We start from the raw sequence: 20,615 nt of genomic DNA on the forward strand, positions 1-20,615 counted from the left end.
CATTTATTTATTTAATAAAATAAATACTTAAATATTTGTTTATTTTAAAATAATTAAATAATCTCTGTTTTTGTTTAAATACCAGTTACATAACTTTTTAATATTATTTTTACAAAATAAATTATATTTTTTATTTATTTTTAATTAATTATTCATAAAAATAATAAAGTAATATATTTGTTAATATAAAAAAATGTGAATACACATTAATTCTATAAAAGAAACTAGTACTTTAAAAACTAATTGAGTTTATTTACAGTAAATATGTTTATATAACTATATTATCCAACTATTTTGTTATAATATTATCTAGTTTAAGTTTAATTAATTTTAATAAAAACGTGTATATATAACATATATTAATTAATTAAAATGTTCTCGTGCGTTGAGCGGGTAAAAAGCTAGTTTTAGGAGTTTAACAACAATTGGAAAAGGTCCACTGAAATTTAAAATCAGAACACCAAAATTCCACAAAATCTCATATTTTTTCCCCTTTTTTTTTTGTTTTGGGTAAAACTACAAACTCTACGATTTCTACGTTTTCATTCATATTCCATCGTTCAATTTTCACTGCTTATGTTCATGCATGATGGAACGTTGCCACGTTTTTTGAATGTTGATTTTTCTTCAAGTTATCGTTAGTGCAAGTTGATTTAGTTTGTTATTGTTATGTTTAATGTGTAGATGAATGGTGTAATGACGAGAGATTTTTGATTTTTTTTTTTCAGATTTGATTTTGTTCTGTTTTGGGCGGAATTTTGATTGAGGAAGATGAGTGTGGTGGGTTTTGATTTCGGTAACGAGAGCTGCATTGTTGCAGTTGCGAGGCAGAGAGGGATTGACGTTGTGCTCAATGACGAGTCGAAACGTGAAACGCCTGCCATTGTGTGTTTTGGTGAAAAGCAGCGGTTCCTTGGCTCTGCTGGTGCTGCCTCCAGTATGATGAACCCTAAGAATTCAATATCACAGTTTAAGAGGCTCATTGGTAGAAAATTCTCTGATCCCGAATTGCAACGGGATCTTAAGTCATTGCCGTTTCTTGTTACCGAGGGGAATGATGGGTACCCGTTGATTCACGTGCAGTACTTGGGTGAGGCTAGGAAATTTACACCTACACAAGTGTTTGGCATGATGTTGTCGAATCTTAAGGAGATTGCAGAGAAGAATCTCGGTACGGCTGTTGTTGATTGTTGCATTGGAATTCCGACTTATTTTACTGATTTGCAGAGGAGGGCGGTGTTGGATGCGGCCACGATTGTTGGTCTGCACCCGCTGCAATTGATTCACGAGATGACTGCCACTGCCTTGGCATATGGGATTTACAAAACGGATCTTCCAGAAAACGATCAACTGAATGTTGCTTTTGTTGATGTTGGGCATGCTAGCATGCAAGTGTGCATTGCTGGATTCAAGAAGGGGCAGTTGAAAGTGTTGGCTCATTCGTATGATAGGTCTTTAGGTGGTAAGGATTTTGACGAGGTTTTGTTCCATCACTTTGCTACTAAGTTCAAGGAGGAGTATAAGATTGATGTTGCCCAGAATACTAGGGCTTGCATAAGGTTGAGGGCTGCCTGTGAGAAGATGAAGAAGATGCTCAGTGCAAATAGTGAGGCACCTCTCAACATCGAGTGTTTGATGGACGAGAAGGATGTTCGGGGCTTCATGAAGCGAGACGAGTTTGAGCAACTAAGTCTTCCAATTTTGGAACGTGTGAGGGGACCTTTGGAGAGGGCACTTGCTGAAGCAGGTCTTACCATTGAAAATGTACATACGGTTGAGGTGGTTGGTTCAGGTTCTCGTGTACCTGCCGTAAATAAAATATTGACTGAGTTTTTCAAGAAAGAGCCTAGGCGAACAATGAATGCTAGTGAGTGTGTTGCCAAGGGTTGTGCATTGGAATGTGCAATTCTTAGTCCCACGTTTAAAGTACGAGAATTTCAGGTAAAGTTTCTTATGTTGGATTATTTTCAATTTCTTTTGAATTCAGAAGGACCCTTTGTGCCATTGTTGGTTTTTGAAGCTTGTTTGTTTGTTGTCTTTAACTTGTTGTAAAATTGTACAGATCTTTGGGAATTATGATTTATGAATTTTAGCATTATGATATTATTTTAATTACATATCTATGATGTCTAATGTTTAGGCCCTTAGAAATTCACTCATCGGTTTCTATTTTGATTTTTACATTGATTTGCCAATTGTCCCCTGTGAACTGTTGATATATTAAGCATTGCATGTGGTATGATGTTGCTATTTTTTTTCCTTTTCATAACGTGAAGATCAATGAAAGCCTTCCTTTCTCGATTTCCCTTACATGGAAAGGTACTGGTCCAGATGCACAGGACAATGCACCAGAAAATCAGCAGAGTTCCCTTGTTTTTCCCAAGGGTAATCCAATCCCAAGTATCAAAGCTCTAACATTCTACAGGTCAGGAACATTTTCTGTTGATGTACATTATGGCGATGTCAGTGAGCTGCAAACACCTGCCAAGATTAGCACATATACTGTAAGCCAAGTTCCAACTTTCTTCTTTGTATGTTACATTTCTTTTGGCAGTGTTGTGACTCTTTGAGTGTAAGCAGATTGGTCCATTCCAAACTGCAAATAGTGAAAGGACAAAAGTGAAAGTGAAAGTTCGTTTGAATATTCATGGAATTGTATCTCTCGAGTCTGCAATGGTAAGTTTTTTTGGCTTTAGGGTCCTTCTCCCCTCACCTACAATAACCTCCCTTGTGAACTTATGGTACTAAGTAAACAAAGAGCATTTGTTCTTGTGATCTAACAACTTTTAGTTGTTTTGTTTAGCTCCTGGAAGAAAAAGAAGTTGAGGTTCCGATTACCAAAGAAGCAGCAGGGGAAAATACTAAGCCGAACGAAGCCCCAGTTGAGGTTGCTACACCTCCAGCCTCCAATGACACTAGTGCAAATGTGCAAGATGAAAAGGTTAGTACTGCTTCGGGAGCTGAAAATGGTGTTCCTGAGAATGGAGATAAGCCTTCGCAAACAAACACTGATACCAAGGCAAGTAATGTTGAAAAAAAATATTTAGGCATGTGCTCGCCGTTTTCTTTTCATTTCTTTAGGTCATTGTCGATTTTTTTAGCAATATTTGTATTTTTTTATTCTCTTCGTTTTATGTTTTTTTATTTTATTTTTTGGTGTTATGGTAAGTAATACTATAGTGCTGCTATAGTTTAAGTTGTTTAAACCATTTGGAAATCAAAGTTTTCAGAAAAATTTCACAAATATGACACTTGTCGAGTTTTAACGTGGAAATTCACGTGTTTGGATCATACTTTATTTTATTTAACTTGCATGATTTTACAGATTAAATATAAATCTTAGGGCTTGTTGACTTGAGAAAACATTTTCTATTTTTTTCTTGTTTTTACTTTTAATTAAAAAAATAACACTTTCTTTGTTTTGTTCTTTATGTTTATAAAGATTTGTAAAAGAGATAGGGAAACCACTTTTTTTACTATACAAAAATATGAAAACTGAAGAAATCAGACATGTACAATAATATTATGTTCTATACTTGTTGGTTTTGTGTGTCTCAACTAGAGTTGTTCAATATAGTTGGTGATATTTTGTACTTTGGTTGACTGAACTTGTTAATGTTGTGGGTTCAGGCTCCAAAGAAAAAGGTAAAAAAAACAAGCATTTCTATATCAGAGGTAGTTTATGGAGCAATGGTCCCTTTGGATGTCCAAAAAGCAATAGAGAAGGAGTTTGAAATGGCTTTGCAAGATCGTGTGATGGAGGAAACGAAGGACAAGAAAAATGCAGTTGAGGCTTATGTTTATGACATGAGAAACAAGGTGTGTTACTTCTTTCTTCTCTTACTTATGGTATGATATAAACTAAAATTGCCTATCATCAAGTTGTTTTTTTCCATCAACATTTCAGCTTAATGACAAATACCAAGAGTTCGTCATTGCTTCAGAGAGAGAAGATTTTACTGCCAAACTCCAGGAAGTGGAAGATTGGCTTTATGATGAGGGTGAAGATGAAACTAAAGGTGTATATATTGCTAAGCTTGAAGAACTAAAAAAGGTATAAATCTGTGTAAATCCTTCCTCCCATCCCTCGATCAAACTAAAAAGTTGTACAAAGAAAAGGAATTACGGGCCCTGTTATTGTTATCCTACGTTATTTATGCACAAACATAATGTTTGTTTTTAACATAAGCAATGTGTGATTGCAGCAAGGTGATCCAATTGAAGGGCGTTACAAAGAATACATGGAGAGGGGTAGTATAATTGAGCAATTCATATACTGTATAAATAGTTATAGAGAAGCTGCAAAGTCGAAGGACCCCAAATTTGATCACATTGACATTAGTGAGAAACAGAAGGTTAATGACTTCTCAAATTTTCTCTCTCTTGTTTCTTTGAATGGTTGCTTGCGAATAAATTTGAAATTGATTTCTTTTTAATGCTTGTAGGTCATAAATGAATGTGTTGAAGCTGAGAAATGGTTTACGGAGAAGCAACAACAACAAAACCCACTTCCAAAATATGTCAACCCTGTACTCTTGTCAGCTGAAATACGAAAGAAAGCTGAGATTGTTGATAGGTATATATTTAAAATCTCATGTAGTATTTGGGTTATTTAGAAATCATTTGGCTTTAGTATTTTTTAGTCACTGTGTGTCACTTCATTTGATTTTAGTAATTTTTGCACTTTTTTTATTGGTTTTGATTCTCTTAAACTTTAATTGTGTTTTAAATTCCTACGTATAACAATTTTCTGCTACCGGGTATTGCATCCAATCATATTAATTTTAGTAATTATTTTTATAGGGATTGAAAGCACTTTATCTTGTACATTGTTGCTAGTCCATTATCGTGCCATTGCTTAATGTACTTCAAAACTAGTCGAGTTGGGGAAGGATTAGTTGTCACTTTTGAACTTTTAGAGTTATCAATATTTATTTTTTCTGTGTTAATTGTTCATTTTTCTTTCTATTGAAAAATTATTTATTCTTTTAATAGGTTCTGCAAGCCAATTATGACAAAACCAAGGCCAACCAAACCAACTACTTCAACTGGATCAGGAGCCCCATCTCCGCAGGATGATGAGCAGCAACACCCTCGAGGGGATGATGATAATGCCAACAGTAACGAAAATACTGGGGATAGAAGTAGCCAACCAATGGAGACTGATAAGTCTGAGAACGCAGGCTCTGCATAATTTTTGTTGTTGATTTGCACTCAAGTTCATACTCAGACTAAAGTCTCTGTACCTTTGTACAAGCATTTGAGTATGCATTGGGCCTCGGAAAGAAGAACTTGATGGGTGGACTGTGAATGGCTCCTTAATGTTGGGAGTAAGTGGGACCCTCTCGATTGGTTGTAAGTTTTAATTAATATTATGGTGTTACCTCAGAATACATACAATACGACAGCATGGTCTGCCTTTCCATGTCTGGTGAGAATTGGCCAAAATTACTTCCTCTAGATTTATAGATTATTTGTATAAGATCTTTAGAAGATGAAGAATTATAATGTTTGTTTCCCGTTTAATACTCAAGTTTTTGTTTTAGGTGACTTTATAACTATTGTTATGTTTCATGGCCTTTGTTCGGCTTTTCTTGTCGTTTTAACAATGTCACAGTGGAGTTAGATTTCCTCACAGGTATTATCTTGATATCGCGTGGATCCTCCCTTTCTCTTAACACTTATCTTTGCTGCTCTTTGTTCTTTAAATTTATCCTCTTTCGTAGGCTAAAATCATGTATGATTTATGATGTGTTCTGATTTGTCCAATAATTTTATATAACTTAGGAGTCGACATTCTAAATACACATTCTTGACTTGAGGTTTTTGACTTCAAGTTGACATCATGTTTTCCTTTTTTTATTTTCATTCCTTTGTTGGTTGATAATATCCTTATAATCTTTTTGTTCTTTTAGTCCCTCAATACTAAAATAATGGTTGGATGAACAACTAGTGATAATATAATTGGATTGATCTGGCTGGAAGATTATAATGTTATGGAACTGTGACTGGTAAGATATGAAGCTCGGATACTCCTCTTAAATGGCGTGTCGGTATTCGATACCTGTAGGACATGTATTCATGAAGTGTCCAATTCAAAAAGTATTTGTTAAATTTCTGACAATTCTAATACAGTTCTAACACAATTTTAAAAAAGAAAAATACATTAATTTTTTAAAAATCAAACTTTATTGTATAAATTGTTATTATGATTGTAAAAATAAGAAACAAATCTTTGTGAACCAGTCATGAAAACATCTTTCTGTTCAAAAATACTCTGGATCATACTTGGGCACATAAATCTTTATTGTCAATTTATAATAATTATATAATATATAGATCCATATCCTCGTGTTCTACATTTTAGAGATTTTACGTATCTTCGTATAAGTGTTCGTATCAATGTCTGTGTTACATAGTTGGTAAGTTTTTTTTAGTGAACTACTCGTCTAGTTGGTCAACACAGTTTGAGTGAATGAGTGGTCTTGAGGGTATTTGGTTGAAGGTTGTGAACATTTTCAGATTTTTTGAACTTTAATATTCTGTTTATAATTTTTAAGAATAAAAAATTTACAGGTTATGATTATTTTTAGTGCACATCAATTCATGTGATTTACATATTAACTAGTGACGCGAACACAGTGTCTTGATTAAGTTTTAGAGTTTGATGGTTGTTTTTAGTATTTCTTGTTTGTTTGAATGACTTTTTCTATAAATTAAAATTAGTTTACCTATAAATTAATTTGTAAAAATATTTTTTCATAGTTTAACTAGTTTTATTTTTATTGTGTATAAAGTAATTTTAGCATGTGAAAACCATATTATATGTTTTTTTTCTTTTATAAATAATTATAGAGAAATGTATCTCCTATCTTATATTTAATGCACATCATATAATGTAATCAAGTTATCTTGTTTTGTAGCCAATGGCGATGATAAGAACAATATAATCGTAGTGTTGACTAAAGTTAATGATTATGATAGTAAAATTTAAATCAACAAGATATTATGAATGTAATGGAAGAAAAAGAACACACTATTATTAAATTATGAAAATTAATGAAGTGATCTATCAACACATTACGAGCATACTGTTATTATTATAATAATAATAATAAAAATGTCATTATAACTCTTATTCAGACAACTTAAAATAAAGTTTGTTGTGTTTAAGAAATGATTATTGTAAAAATTTAAACAACAATCCTCATTATTTAATTAATTAATTATTAGGAGAAGACGTTTCACACACTATATCCGTATTTTTTATTTTTATTTTTATTATATGTATATTTATATTTATTTAAATAAATATAGGTTTATGTGTATATATGAGAGCATGAGAGACACATAGAGAGCATGAAAATTATTTTATTAAATTTTAAGATATTTGAGAAAGAAGAGATAAAGTGAAAAAAAGCAAAAAAGAAAAAAAAAGGTGATAAAATCTAAAAAATTATTAAAATTGGAAAGTAGCGTTAAAATTGAAAAAATAAAAATATATTTAAGAAAATTAAATTAAAAAAAACTTTTATACATTCAAAATTATTTCTAACGGTTTTAATATGTTTTAGAAAAAATAAAAAATGATGAGCCATAATATAATAATAAAATTAAATATTAATATAAGAATAAAATAGAACAAATTAAAAATAATTAAAGAGGATAATTCCTTTTATATATACATAGATTATTAGATATTCACTTAAGATATTTTAGTTTCGTAGGTGAATAAATTAGTGAAAAATTAAAAATTAATAAGAATGTACTTGTTTTTTCTTATATACATGAATATATTAACATATGCATATTTATTGGTTGATTCAAAATCTCTAAAAAGAAAATTACATACATTAATATATTTATATTGTTAAATATATTTGGCATTGCCTCTAACATATATATTTGTTTAATTATAACAAAAACTTTATGTTACCATAGAATAAAAATTAAGTGTTATTTATTTTCTTATTGCATATTTTACATTCAGAAATGATATCTTATATGATAAAATTTTAAATGAATTAGAAAAAGAAAAGAACACACAAAAAATTCGACCACAGTGGGAGTCGAACCCACGACCTTTTGATCCGAAGTCAAACGCGCTAATCCACTGCGCTATGCGGTCAACTGTGAAAGATTTAGTTTATAGTTTTATTTAAATCTATAACATTTATTGCTCATGCATATAAAGATATTCAAATATGTTTCATAAATTGCACCCAAAATTATGATGAATTTAAACTCTAAAATAAATTAAATATCAAGATTAATAATATTTTAAATATATTTTTCTCTTTTAATCTACCAATATTTGTTTAAAAAATTATGATGCATATTTTTTTAACACGATTTTTATCATTGGTTTGAAAAATACCAATTTTATTGAAAAATAAGTACAAGTGTTTATAAATATACGTACATACTTATATACGTACATACTTATTACGTACATATATATACATATACGTTTACGTGTATATTATATATGCCAAAGATACGAAAACGACAAATTAGAAAGCTAAAACGACACTTTGTAGTTTCAACTTCAATGCTTAGTGAAATTGTGTGCAATTGTTCTTCCAAAATTTTCATCTGTGGCCATCACCGTTGGAGAACACTCCAATTTTCTCTCCAACAGCAATTCGTTCTTACCCTTCTCAATTTTCGGCTTCTACTCCCAATCTGTAATTTCCCCTCACTCTCCCTCAATTCCTCTCACTGTTACTACAAAGTTGGAATCTCTCTCTTCAATTTCCCGTAAGATAAATCGATCACGAACTTATATTGATTTGTTTTTCTCATGCTGATCTTATTTTTCAGTCGATTTTCCCCGTGAAAAGTTACCGCTTCCAGAATCCAGATCTGAGGGTGCAGGAACCATCGTTTGCATTTGGGTAACCTTGATTTGGGTTTTGAAGTGCTTTAAGGAAACTGGGGTCTCTAAATTCTGTACCTTTTGTCGAATGACGAGTAGTGTGGCTCCAATTGCGGAGATTTGGATTACTGGGTTGCTGCTGTAGTGGAGGAAGTTTGAGAATTGGTTTCGATTTGTTTGAGGAGGTTTTCTGGGAGGACTAGGTTTTTGTGAGGGAGTTTGTCTGGTCGGCGTCATGTTCTATGGTGCGGTGGTATGGGACCCTTGGCTTATTGTTGCTCAAATTGTGTGTCTTCAATGTTTGTACTATATCACCCTGGGGTTGCTCTTGTCGATACTTGTTGGCACGCGTGTGTCTCGGATGAGTCTCGTTTATTTCTTTGACTATGTTGCCATTACCACCTCCACCGTTACTGGTTGGTGTGTTATTGCTTCATTTCTGCTCAGTTCAGTTTCAGGGTAATTGTTTTTTTACACCTTAAATAAAATGTTTGAATTTGTCATTAGTTGGCCTATAATTGATTACTGATTGTGAGTTGTGACTCTACTTCCCTGTAGTGTATCGTAATTTTTAATTTACTGGTTAGAAGGTTGCTTTCATTATTTACTTATTCTATTGATTGCTTCCTGAAGTTTCTGAACAAACCTTTAGCATTTTTGTAACCATGTATTTAGCATATTTTCCTCTTTCCTTCATCATTTTCCTTTTTGGTTTGGTTTAGCAGCTTTCTGCCTCTAAGCTTATGAATGAATGTTCATTGTTAAAGCCGTTTGAGTGATTGTTCTCCTTGTGTTGGACTGATTGTGCTGTATTCTAGAGTAGGAAAAGAAACAAAAATTACACTTGGGACCTTTGAGATAGTTGTGTCTTTAATTTGGAATTTTAAGTTCTCTTTCTATCAATGCTTTTGGAATGTTAAAGAAACGATATTTGATTTGTAAATTAGACCCTGTTAGGAATGTTACTAAATAAGAAATCAGAAATAATATGTTTTTTTTTTCTAAATCTAGTGGAATTATTTGTTTTATATTTAGAAATTCTGTCCAATGTTGTGTTTGTTCTGTGATTATTTTTAGTGGGAGGATTGAACCAAAGGAGGCATTCTTAGCTGTTGGGTTACGGCTTCTGTGCACTATTTGCTCAAATTATGTTGTAGACATTGTTCTTATGCCACTATTTTTGTATGCAGGGCGGTATATATGTTTTATTTGATTGAAAGATCACGAAAGTGCTTGGATTTTTCAGCCACACTCTACATTGTCCATCTCTTTATATGCATTGTGTATGGGGGTTGGCCCTCCTCTATAACATGGTGGATTGTGAATGGTTCTGGAATTGCAGTGATGGCCTTGCTTGGTGAACGTCTGTGCATGAAGCGGGAACTCCAGGAGATATCATTAACACGATTTCGTTCAAGTAAGAATTTCCTCCTTCGTGTACGCTTAGCTGGCTAATTGGACATGTGTTGTTTAAAGTTTTGTTTCCTTGTGTTATATTTTATATCTATATATTGTGCCATATCTTTTATTGTGTTTACTTATTTTCAGAAACCTGAATATATGTTCAGGCTGTTAAACTCAATTTGCGTTAGGCAAAGCATTTGAATACTATATGTATGTTGTGAAGGTTGTGCTTATTTTTTTTTCTTTTTCTTGCCTTTTCCCATTTCGAACATTATCAGAAGGAAAAACCTTAATCTATGCACTAAGTTTTATATTCTCATTTCTGTTTGGATATCATGTTGCATTAAGTTTTAAGTTTTATGCTATTCTCTTTGTTGGTAGCTCATGTCAGAGCTCCCCCTCTCCAAATAATCAAGCTCTCTGCAATACCAAGTTGAATTAGAGTATCTGTATTCCAATTAGATTTAAGGCTGAGATAAAAAGTGTTACATATTAGCAAACGACAATTAAATAAAACTCTAGTTTCTGAGTCACCACCCTATGACACATGTAAAATTCTAGATTATTTCTATTCTATTAGGATACTGCCAATTTATATTTTGTTGTTACATTCCCTTTTCATCCTGTTTTGTACTGGGAAATGTGACAGCCTCTTGGCTCCTGATCCACTGGTATATAGATAGTACTTTTAGTAATGAAAGAAGGGGAAGAAGAATTAATTTTGTTTATTTTAGTTTGACTCCTTACTTGCTTTGGGAACTTCCCCTTGCTTGAAAAGGGTCATTACAGAACTATTTTTGAAATTATTGAAAGATCCTTCCTCCAAACCTCCCTCTGAAATTCACCTACAACTGCCCCACCCCCTCTCTTCACCGTCTCCCTCAAGGCTGTTAGAGTTTCCGACGTGGTCAAAACCCAAACAAGTGCAAACCTCCTGGCACCAAGCCTCCAAGCCCTGCTTTAAACCAATACCTCCAATTCAGCCAATACCCCGAGGCTGTGGAACCACCACCGGCATCAAAGGACCAAATTGAAACCCAGCCATATAGTTGTCGTTGTTCTCTACCCAGCTAGCTAAGCAGCAAACAGCGGAGGCAGAGAGAAGCAAGTAAACCCCAAACTGATGCCAGTCCAAATTCCAGCAGGAACAAACCGAAAAAACACCGCTATATCTAAAATTGTTCACAAAGAACAAATGGGTATGATCCAAACCACACATTTAACCCTAATGCAACTAATAATAATTATAATAATGAATGGTTTGTGCAATTTTTTCACCAAAATTGATCAATAAGAACGGACAAAGGTTGGGTTAGACATGACACTGACAGTGAGGTAGGGCAAAGAAGTCTAATTTGTGGGTTTCAGTGCCAGAGGGAATCACTGGAAAAGAGACATTCTCCTGAAGCGGAGCCCATACAACAATAACAAATGCTTCATCCTACAAAGGCAAGGTCAGCTACGTATATCACATGATGACCTCTTTTGGGTAAAGAGGAGCCCATATATTTTAATATTTAGTAAATATAAGGTCTATCTACGCGAACATATTTTAATTTATAAAAAGTTACGTTAACCTGTAAGTCTTTTAAAATCTATTTATTCATATATTTTACTAGAAGTAGATCCATACTCCAATTGTTGGCTGGAGTGTGGGAGACTATCCTATTGCAAACTGTTTAAACTTGCAGTCTTTCTGAGTAAGCACCCCTCGAGAACTAAGAATTTTCATTATGTCAACACTAGCGAAAGACAGAAAGTTTTGCCTGTCTGTCAGATTTTTATTTTTTGCATAAATTATTAAATTTAATTCTTTTATCAGTTTAATGTTTTTAATTTGATGTGGAAGTCTCGTAAAGAGTAGTAGATGTTTTGGGTGCAGTTGAAGGGTAAAGTAGTCTAACAATATATATATATATATATATATAACAAATGAGGGTATTCCATTTATTATAGATTATAGAAAAATATTATTATAGACTAGGGAATAAGAGACTTCATACCTTCTATATTTTTAAAGAGGAGAAATAAAATAAGAGAGAGATAAAGAATAGAATACTGGGAAATAAATAATGGTTTACCTAACTAGCTTTACGGGGGTATAACAAGGCACAAAAATGTGCACTCCAGCACCTTGTATTCATTTTATATATACTATAGATATAGATTATCGTTTATAGATAATGATGAGTCAGAGAGCAATCTGTTTTATATACTGTCCAAAAGATGGTTAACTATTCCTGTGGCTTAATACTGTCGACTTCCTTGCAGATGTTTGATTGGCTGAAGTACATTTTTCAAGAAAGAAGTGCTGCAGGATGGTAACCACTTTTGCTTCTTTATATTGGATGATCTACAAGATACAGCCCAAGAAGTGAATAATTCTATTCTGCGGTTAAAAAACCTACATTTTCTTTTAATTCTTTAGTTGCAATAGAAATGAAACATATAACCAGACGAGATTAGGTACATAATTTTCAGGAATTACTGGAAGTCTTGATGTAATTTATTTATATTCTATTTTTGATTTTCCCTCCCTTTGGTGTTGTTGGTTAAGGTGATGCATTAGTTGATAGGATTTCTATTCTTTTTACTCTTTTTGTGAGTTTTCGCTTCTGTTTGCAGTCTTGGAATTATATGTTACTTCTTTCTGTCCCATTACTTTTATCGAGGTTGGTATATCAGGTAGCAGATTGAACCTCTTCGTCAAATTTATTTATTTATAACTATTTATTGATTGATAAATTTGCACCACATTTTTGGTCGATCTTCCTCTACATAGTTTAATTGCTAATGTTACATTGTCCATGTAGTTCCTTATTAAAGGAATGAGAATTAAACCATTATGTAATCATCTTGTCATGGGAATGAAGCTTGTTAAAGTAACCTACTAGTGGGATTACTTTATTTATACGTGTAGGCATTGGAAGCACTGGCTCCGCTAACAATCGCTTTCCCTTTTGTTAGTGTGAGGTCTTTTTTTTCAAATTGGGAAAACTTAACATTTGTGTTAGGAAAAAGGAAAAAGAATATAGTCATATCAGCAAAAAAGAAGATTGGAACGCTCGTCTTTTATTCCTTCTTTAATCTCAAAATATCTATAATATTATCAATGTCAACAGAATAAAGTCATCTCAATGTGTTTTGCTTGGATGCTCTTCTGAAACAACAAAAGCCTTGGTTTGTCAAGGTTTTTGCTAGCAAAGTAGCCGGAGAGATTCTGAAAGAAGTTAGAAGCCTCATCTTTTTCCTTTTGTACTTGAAATTCATCTATGGAATTCAAGGCTGAGCTTTCCAGGAGGATGAAATGTCAGCCACAGCTTCTCCAACTGTGAGATAGACACCTTTCAACCCAAAGGAATCTAAAATATTTGAGTGATGCAACTTTTCCATCACATTTCCAACAGGATTTGCCAACACAAGCTGCACCAACGAATTATGAATATAAGTATTTGAAATAAAACTGATGGAAGTCTCTATGGCCTTATAAAATGTTACAGATAGTATCTATACCTGAAGTGATCTTTTGTCCAGCACCTTTCTAAGCTCACATAGAGTATCGATTCCACTTGTGTCTATGGCTGTAACAGCTGGGGAAAGAAAATAAGAAATTATTCTTTTCAGTCAGAAGTATCTCAAAACTTGAATAACAAAACTTTAAGTCAGAAGAAATGCATACCTGTCATGTCCAAAATTATACACTTCAATGCACTTTCATCGTTTGCTTTTACTCGCTCTTCCTCTTCTCGAACCCATCTCAGTATCCTATAGCAGGAAAAGCACTCAAGTGGTTAGAATCTCATAATCACTCAGAAAATGCCTCTAAAAAAATCATTGAAATGTTCTAAACATTTACAAAATTACAATCTATAAGTCGCTTTATCTAACCTTTCTTGCAGGTACGTTGAATTAGCAAAGTAGATAGGAGACTCAACAGCCAAAATGAGAAATGAAGGAATCCTCAAAGCTTCTCTATATTGGTTTAGGTTGTGGAATATTGGCGTCCCCGGTATATTCCCCAAAACCAGTGTGTTTGGCCTAGAGACATTAAGCAAGATCTTGAAGACTGATATTCCCACCTGAAGATTTTGGCCAAGCCAGTAATATTAATCACATAGCATCAACATACAATGTATTTTAGATTTCTAATAACAGGAAACAGATTAAATTATTCCTAGCTTACCGCTATTCCAAGGCCTAGAGGCACTGAAATGAACAGAACACCGAAAAAGGAGCACAAGCAGGCCAAGAAGTCAAGCTTGTCAACCTTCCACAATTTATATGCAGCTTGATAATCTATTAGCCCTACAACAGCAGTGATGATAATGGCTGCTAAGACTACATTCGGTGTGTAATGGAACAGCGGCATCAGAAACAAAAGGGTCACAAGAACTGCTGATGCCATGATTATATTTGATACTGCTGTCTGTGCCCCAGCATTGAAGTTAACAGCTGATCGAGAAAATGACCCTGCAAGTTTATTTTAATGTCAGAATGGACATTTTCTCAACTTCCATCTCTTCAATAACTTAACTACTAGTAAATTGTCAATCACGTGGTCAAATGAGAGAAGAATCATTACCTGTTGTGACGTAGCATGAAGAACAAGAACCAGCTATGTTCATAAGACCAATGGCCATCATTTCTTTGTTTCCATCCACCTGGTAGTTCTTCAGTGCAGCAAATGTTCTTCCCACTGCAATTCCTTCCTGAAACAGAAGAAAATAGCTGTTGAGTTATATGGTGTATTTTGTGTGTATGCTTGCTTATATGGTGTATTCTGTAGTCATTATGTTTCTCAGTTTGGGACAACATACAGTGAGAGACAAAATCCCAGTGACAAGTCCTGTTTTGAGAGCAAGAGCCAAATAAGGACCATTGAAGTATAACATGTTTGATGATGGTGGATTAAGCCCTTTTGGCAATGCACCTATCTGACAGAAAAAAGGATAAACACTATTAGGAATGAAAATAATACTTGAGCATCTCTAGTGTGTTTTTTAAAAGATTAAAAGGGAAAGTGCTCTTTCTTACAATAGCAATTTTATGGGTCTTATTTCTCAGAAAAAATACTAAAACGGTTGACAGAATGACTGATGTCAACGGGGCAGCTGCTGAAACCCAGAATAGTTTTGGCTTCTTCAAGCTCTGTTGCAATCATTAAGAATTTTCAGATATCAAGAAGTAGCTTAATTGTCTTAGAGCAAAGAGTAGTAATCTATGTATTTTTGTATTCGAGATATAGGATCTTACGATGTGCCTTGTTGTCAACAGGAATAGTAGGAAACTGAATCCCAGCAGAAGGTTTTGCCATGACCACTGCACAAGTTGCTCAAAAATTTTAGTGAGCATATACGTAATCACACTCACATTTGTATAACTTGGGACTAATATGAAATATTTATTTTCATTTAGAAATGACCCTTAATTGCCTAGCCATTCCATTTTTCCTTTCATGATATAATTAGAAGGAAGAAATTTTTAGTTTGATAAATAGTTGGAATCTAATCCCTTTATATAAAAGTCAAAGAAGAGAATATATATATATACATAAAAATAGCTGGTTTTCAATTACCAATCTCAATTCAATGATAGTGTCAATTCTTATGTCTTAAAACAGAATCAGTGCTATCAGAATGCTTTACGGTGGGAGTTTTATTTTGTTTTGTTTTAAAGTTGCTTTACTCTTCCAACCATTTGCAAAACAGTAACTATAATATATAACTAAAAAATGTTGTGGCCGTCCTTTAAAAAAAAAAATAGTATCTCAATTTTAACATATATTATTACCAATCTCAATTCAGTGACAGTGTCAATTCTTATTTCTTAAAACAGAATCAGTGCTATCAGAATGCTTTACGGTGGGGATTTCATTTTGTTTTCTTTTAAAGTTGCTTTACTCTTCCAACCATTCAAAACATGCAAACCAGTAACTATAATATATATATCTAAAAGAAGTTGTGGCTCTCTCTGAATTTTAACATATATTATTACAAAATCTGAGTAGAACTAGAATAAAGTATGAATATCAAACTTTACCTCGTGTCTTTGCTTGAAAACAGAGATGAGCACAGGTACTATTTGCATCTTAGTGGTGAAATGAACTATTCCAAGCAACCCTTTCAGCTGCTGCAGTGACACAATAATAGCTGCACCAGCCATGAAACCCACCAGAGTTGCCTTTGAGAGAAAGTCAATTACAAAGCCTAACCTGTGTGGATCATCAAAGGCTATTATCAGTCATAAAATATAGCTACCCAAATATCTCAATCAATGCATAATTGAAAAAATCCACAATAAAAACTTAAACCATGATTTAATACCTTAATATACCCAGAGAAGATTGGAACAATCCGGCAAAAAAAGTGGCAGTGAAAGCCATTTTGAGATAGAGAATAGGATCTTGAACATAAGAAACTGTCTCACTTAACATTGATCCCATGACCAAAGATGCAATTGAAACTGGACCAACACCAATATGTCTAGAACTCCCAAGCAGGGAATATATCAGCGGAGGCACAAAGCTGGAATCTGCACAATATTCACACTCACACATCATCATTCATCATACAAATCTACAACAAGAACTCAATGACATGCACAAACAAAGGGTACTGACATAATCCAATAATGGGTGGCAAGTTTGCTAGCTTAGCATAGCTGATTCCCTGCACACACAAAAACTTCAAACTTTAAACATCTATGAAACATGCACGTGTGGGTACTTATTACACAATCCAAAATAGCCCTCTTATCCATGATCTCAGACACTTTTCACCTGACACACTTCACAAAGCTTTTCAATTTTAAAAGACAAAACTTTAACAAAACCCTGTAACATATTACGTGAAGATTGTTTGTCTGAGACTGGTAATTCAGTTGCAGACAAACAATCTCTATGGGACATGTAACCAAAGTTCTTAATTCATGAAACTCGTCCAACCCTTTTGACTTTAAGGTTGTCTCTGATCATGCTATGGTTTTTGAATACTGCTAGAAAGAAAAAAAAGGGAGAGAGACCTGAGGAATGGCGAGGCTTGCAATGGTGAGACCGGAGATGATGTCAGAACGGAGAAGGGAAAGGTTGTAGAGAGGGGCCCATTGGAAAATGGGGAAGAGGTATTGAAGAGCAAGGAGAAGTTTCATGAGGCAAGTTTGGTTCTTGAACCTGTGAAGAGGGTCATCTGGGAAGAAGATCTCAGAGAGTCTGTGTCTGAGTTTTTGCATGGTGGTGCGTTCTGGTGGCAACTGAACCTTGTGGATTTCCATGGCTGCCACTGGCATTGCCATTTGTATCTCACTTTGGTTCTTCATGTTGCAACCATTGTTGCATGCTAAGTCCTCAACTCTGTTGGAGCTCACACCCATTTCTCTTATCATCAAACAGAGAGAGTAGCTATGAATTTATAGAGGCAGAGAAACCATGGCATCAACACAACACAGAGTCTCTGTCGTTATCCAAATTCCCGTTATTGGAATATTCGAATTACTCTTCTTCAACCACTTCTCACACAACACATAGTAACCTATGATAAACTTTTTTTACCGTGTTCATCTTCTGTTAAATGTAATCAATCACACTCCAACAACATAAAAAAATTCCTTATGAAAGAAGTTTCTATGTTTTTCATTTGAAAGAAAATGTATATCATAATTTCAAAACATGCATTTAGAATCTACATGACTGATTAATCAGCTTCATGTTAATTCATTTATACACTGCATCATGTGATATTATACCATAAACAGAAATATTATTAAGATTTTAGTTGCATGCCTTATAAAAAGTATTAATTGCATCTATGTTATCGACGATGTTAATGTGAACATGATCCATACACGATTATTCAATTTTGTGTTCCTTAAAACTAACACTCTTAAAAAGTTATGTATCAAATTAATTTTTAACATTACATAACTTACTACGCAAAATATAAACAATAAAATTAAAAAAAATTGACATGGCAGAAGTCGTGCCAAATTAGCACGACTTCAGTATGACAAGACAAAAGTTGTGACAAGTTGACACGACTTCAGTATGACATGACAGAATCGTGTCAAATTGGAACGATTTGTGCATATGAAGTCGTGCCGAATTGGCACGACTTGTCTAAATTTGTAAAAAAAATTTAACGGATCCCATCTTAGTAAAAAGCAAAAAAAAAAATAACTCCATCATGGTAAAAACCCTTAATTCATTTATACACTGCATCATGTGATATTATACCATAAACAGAAATATTATTAAAATTTTAGTTGCATGCCTTATAAAAAGTATTAATTGCATCTATGTTATCGACAATGTTAATGTATTAAATTTTCTCATTTAATGAATGTTATAATTTTGTATAATTATTTTAAAATGTTTGTGTTTTTTTCATATGAGTATGTTAAGTAGGAAACATATCTGATTCTGTTTATCACACATTAAAATATTACAACATTTTCAATTAAATTATTTCCTTTTATAAAACTTAAATTCAAAACTTTGTTTTAAAATATCGAATCCATTGTGTTTAGATGCCACTATACAGGGAAATGTTGTACTTAAAGAATCTAATATCAACAATTTTCATTTCTTTAATTTTTAGTGTCTAATGTAAAAGTTCTCTTAAATATAGGCCACTTACCAAGTACCATTATCATAAATTTTGAGGTTGGTGTTAGTTAATCTCTAAACTTTCACACTAATTATATCAATTTTTTCCTTTCTTTTTAAGTAATAAACGAAATGTGAAGAAATATAAAGATGGTGATTTGTAGGAAGATATATTAGTATATAGGTATGTTGGAATATCTGAAGAATATTGGTATCATTTTTTAGCTAATCAGTATTTAACTTATTTGTCGGAGATATTTTTCGTATAATCTAGGACATGAATACGACTCATCAAATACTCTTGTAACTAGCTTTGTTGTCATTTATTAAGTGTCTTAAGATGTTCTTTGACACGATCGATCAGTTGTCAAGACTGAGACTGGCTCGTCTGGTACCGTCCGGTATAAAACCAAATATTTTTCTTCAGTCATTATTTTACTAAACACATTCTTTAGTCTTAAAAAATAAAGATTAACTTTTATATATTTTAAAATTAATTTTGTTAATCAACTAATCAAATTTCAGCCAAACAATTTCAACTAGTTTTTTTAGGTGACTATAAAAATGCGTAAACAAATTAATCTCATGCATAATTTTCACAATAAAAAATGTATTACTAGTATTATAACATAACCAAAGAGACACACAAACTCTTTTAGCAGTTGAAAGCAGCTTGTGTGATCAACAAAGTGAAAAATAAATACTAAAATGAGGAAGTGACACTATCAAATATTTAAGTACTTGAAATATAAAAAATTTGAAATGGTGACTCATCATCACCACCACCACCATTGATGGACTGAAACAATCAACTTAGCTAAGGAAAAGGTGGTTTAACCATGATTGGAAATTCTTAAAAAGAAATGGTGTTAGGAAGTTGGTTGGTGTGATGGGCAAAGTTAGATAGAGTGCAAAATGGGGTTAAAAAGCTTTTGGTGTTTGTTAGTGATTAAGCACTTAAATTAAGAAGGTGTTAAAGTAAATTGACCTATGAATATGAAGTCAATACAAAGTAAAGAAGGGACCAGAGAGAGACAGCAAATAAAAAGAGACACATTAACAAGTAAAGAAGATGCAAGAGCTTCCAACTTCATGTGGAAATGATTCTATTCTCAAAAACTACAATTATATTTAACTCAATATAACTTTAACCTAATGCGTCTCAAATTCATTCATAGAGAGAAATTTAAATGTGTGAGGCAGCACAAACACTTTAAAATTATTCCACTTTACTTACTTGTAATAATTTTTCATGTTTTATAATATTTTTGTATGTAATGATGGAATCTTTGAATTCCGGAATGTTAGTCTAGGTGATATGTTATGTTTCATGATAATAAAGTTTGAAAAAAACACTCATAGAAAGTATATTGGTTGGGGCTGGACGAACCAACCTGGTATTGGAGGTCGTTCGATTGGTCGGAATTAATACATCAAGGTAAAATAAGAAGATATACGATAAATTAGGTAATTTTATTTAAGTTATGATACACATTAAATATAATGCATGAATGATAGAGACCATTACAAATTATATAAATAAACATGTTATACAATAATAAGGTATGTTTTGATCAATATATTAACTACACTCAAATAGTGAATATTTATTTGACCGTCGAAAAACCTTTTTGCAAGTACACTACCAATCGAGAGTTGAAGGTCGAACATGAAAAAATAAGATAGAAAAAGGTGATAAAGGGAGAAGATTAAATTGTCGTAGCAAACACTTTC

General features: G+C 33.0%; 3 protein-coding genes and 1 non-coding gene across 5 annotated transcripts; 2 read left to right on the forward strand and 2 right to left on the reverse strand.

Moving 5' to 3' along the window:
• Positions 1-423: 423 nt before the first annotated feature.
• On the forward strand, positions 424-5,631 carry LOC137818325 (heat shock 70 kDa protein 14-like). 2 transcript variants are annotated; one of them, XM_068621674.1, is made up of 10 exons: positions 424-510; positions 729-1,941; positions 2,277-2,504; positions 2,581-2,676; positions 2,804-3,019; positions 3,631-3,819; positions 3,908-4,054; positions 4,206-4,355; positions 4,446-4,576; positions 4,996-5,631. In XM_068621674.1, the coding sequence occupies exons 2-10, from the start codon at positions 772-774 to the stop codon at positions 5,192-5,194; spliced, it is 2,526 nt and encodes an 841-aa protein (XP_068477775.1). In that variant the 5' UTR covers positions 424-510; positions 729-771; the 3' UTR covers positions 5,195-5,631. The 2 variants fall into 2 exon arrangements, with proteins under 2 accessions (XP_068477775.1, XP_068477774.1); XM_068621673.1 differs by having other exon boundaries at positions 438-637.
• A 2,423-nt stretch (positions 5,632-8,054) lies between these two features.
• Positions 8,055-8,128, reverse strand: TRNAR-UCG (transfer RNA arginine (anticodon UCG)). The gene has a single exon. It is a non-coding gene; the product is annotated as a tRNA-Arg (tRNA).
• Positions 8,129-8,515: 387 nt separating this feature from the next.
• On the forward strand, positions 8,516-12,818 carry LOC137818328 (uncharacterized). The gene is made up of 4 exons (XM_068621677.1): positions 8,516-8,687; positions 8,824-9,337; positions 10,069-10,295; positions 12,554-12,818. Exons 2-4 carry the CDS (start codon positions 9,114-9,116, stop codon positions 12,559-12,561), a joined length of 459 nt encoding a protein of 152 aa, XP_068477778.1. The 5' UTR covers positions 8,516-8,687; positions 8,824-9,113; the 3' UTR covers positions 12,562-12,818.
• A 507-nt stretch (positions 12,819-13,325) lies between these two features.
• On the reverse strand, positions 13,326-18,035 carry LOC137818327 (probable sulfate transporter 3.4). Its single transcript, XM_068621676.1, has 13 exons — positions 17,303-18,035; positions 16,902-16,950; positions 16,606-16,813; positions 16,322-16,493; positions 15,536-15,601; positions 15,317-15,430; positions 15,100-15,216; positions 14,865-14,991; positions 14,466-14,752; positions 14,171-14,361; positions 13,962-14,047; positions 13,796-13,872; positions 13,326-13,705 (listed from the first exon to the last, which is right to left on the reverse strand). The coding sequence occupies exons 1-13, from the start codon at positions 17,660-17,662 to the stop codon at positions 13,562-13,564; spliced, it is 1,998 nt and encodes a 665-aa protein (XP_068477777.1). The 5' UTR covers positions 17,663-18,035; the 3' UTR covers positions 13,326-13,561.
• Positions 18,036-20,615: the final 2,580 nt, after the last annotated feature.

Source organism: Phaseolus vulgaris, chromosome 10 (genome assembly GCF_000499845.2).
Source record: "Phaseolus vulgaris cultivar G19833 chromosome 10, P. vulgaris v2.0, whole genome shotgun sequence".
Classification (NCBI taxonomy): domain Eukaryota; kingdom Viridiplantae; phylum Streptophyta; class Magnoliopsida; order Fabales; family Fabaceae; genus Phaseolus; species Phaseolus vulgaris.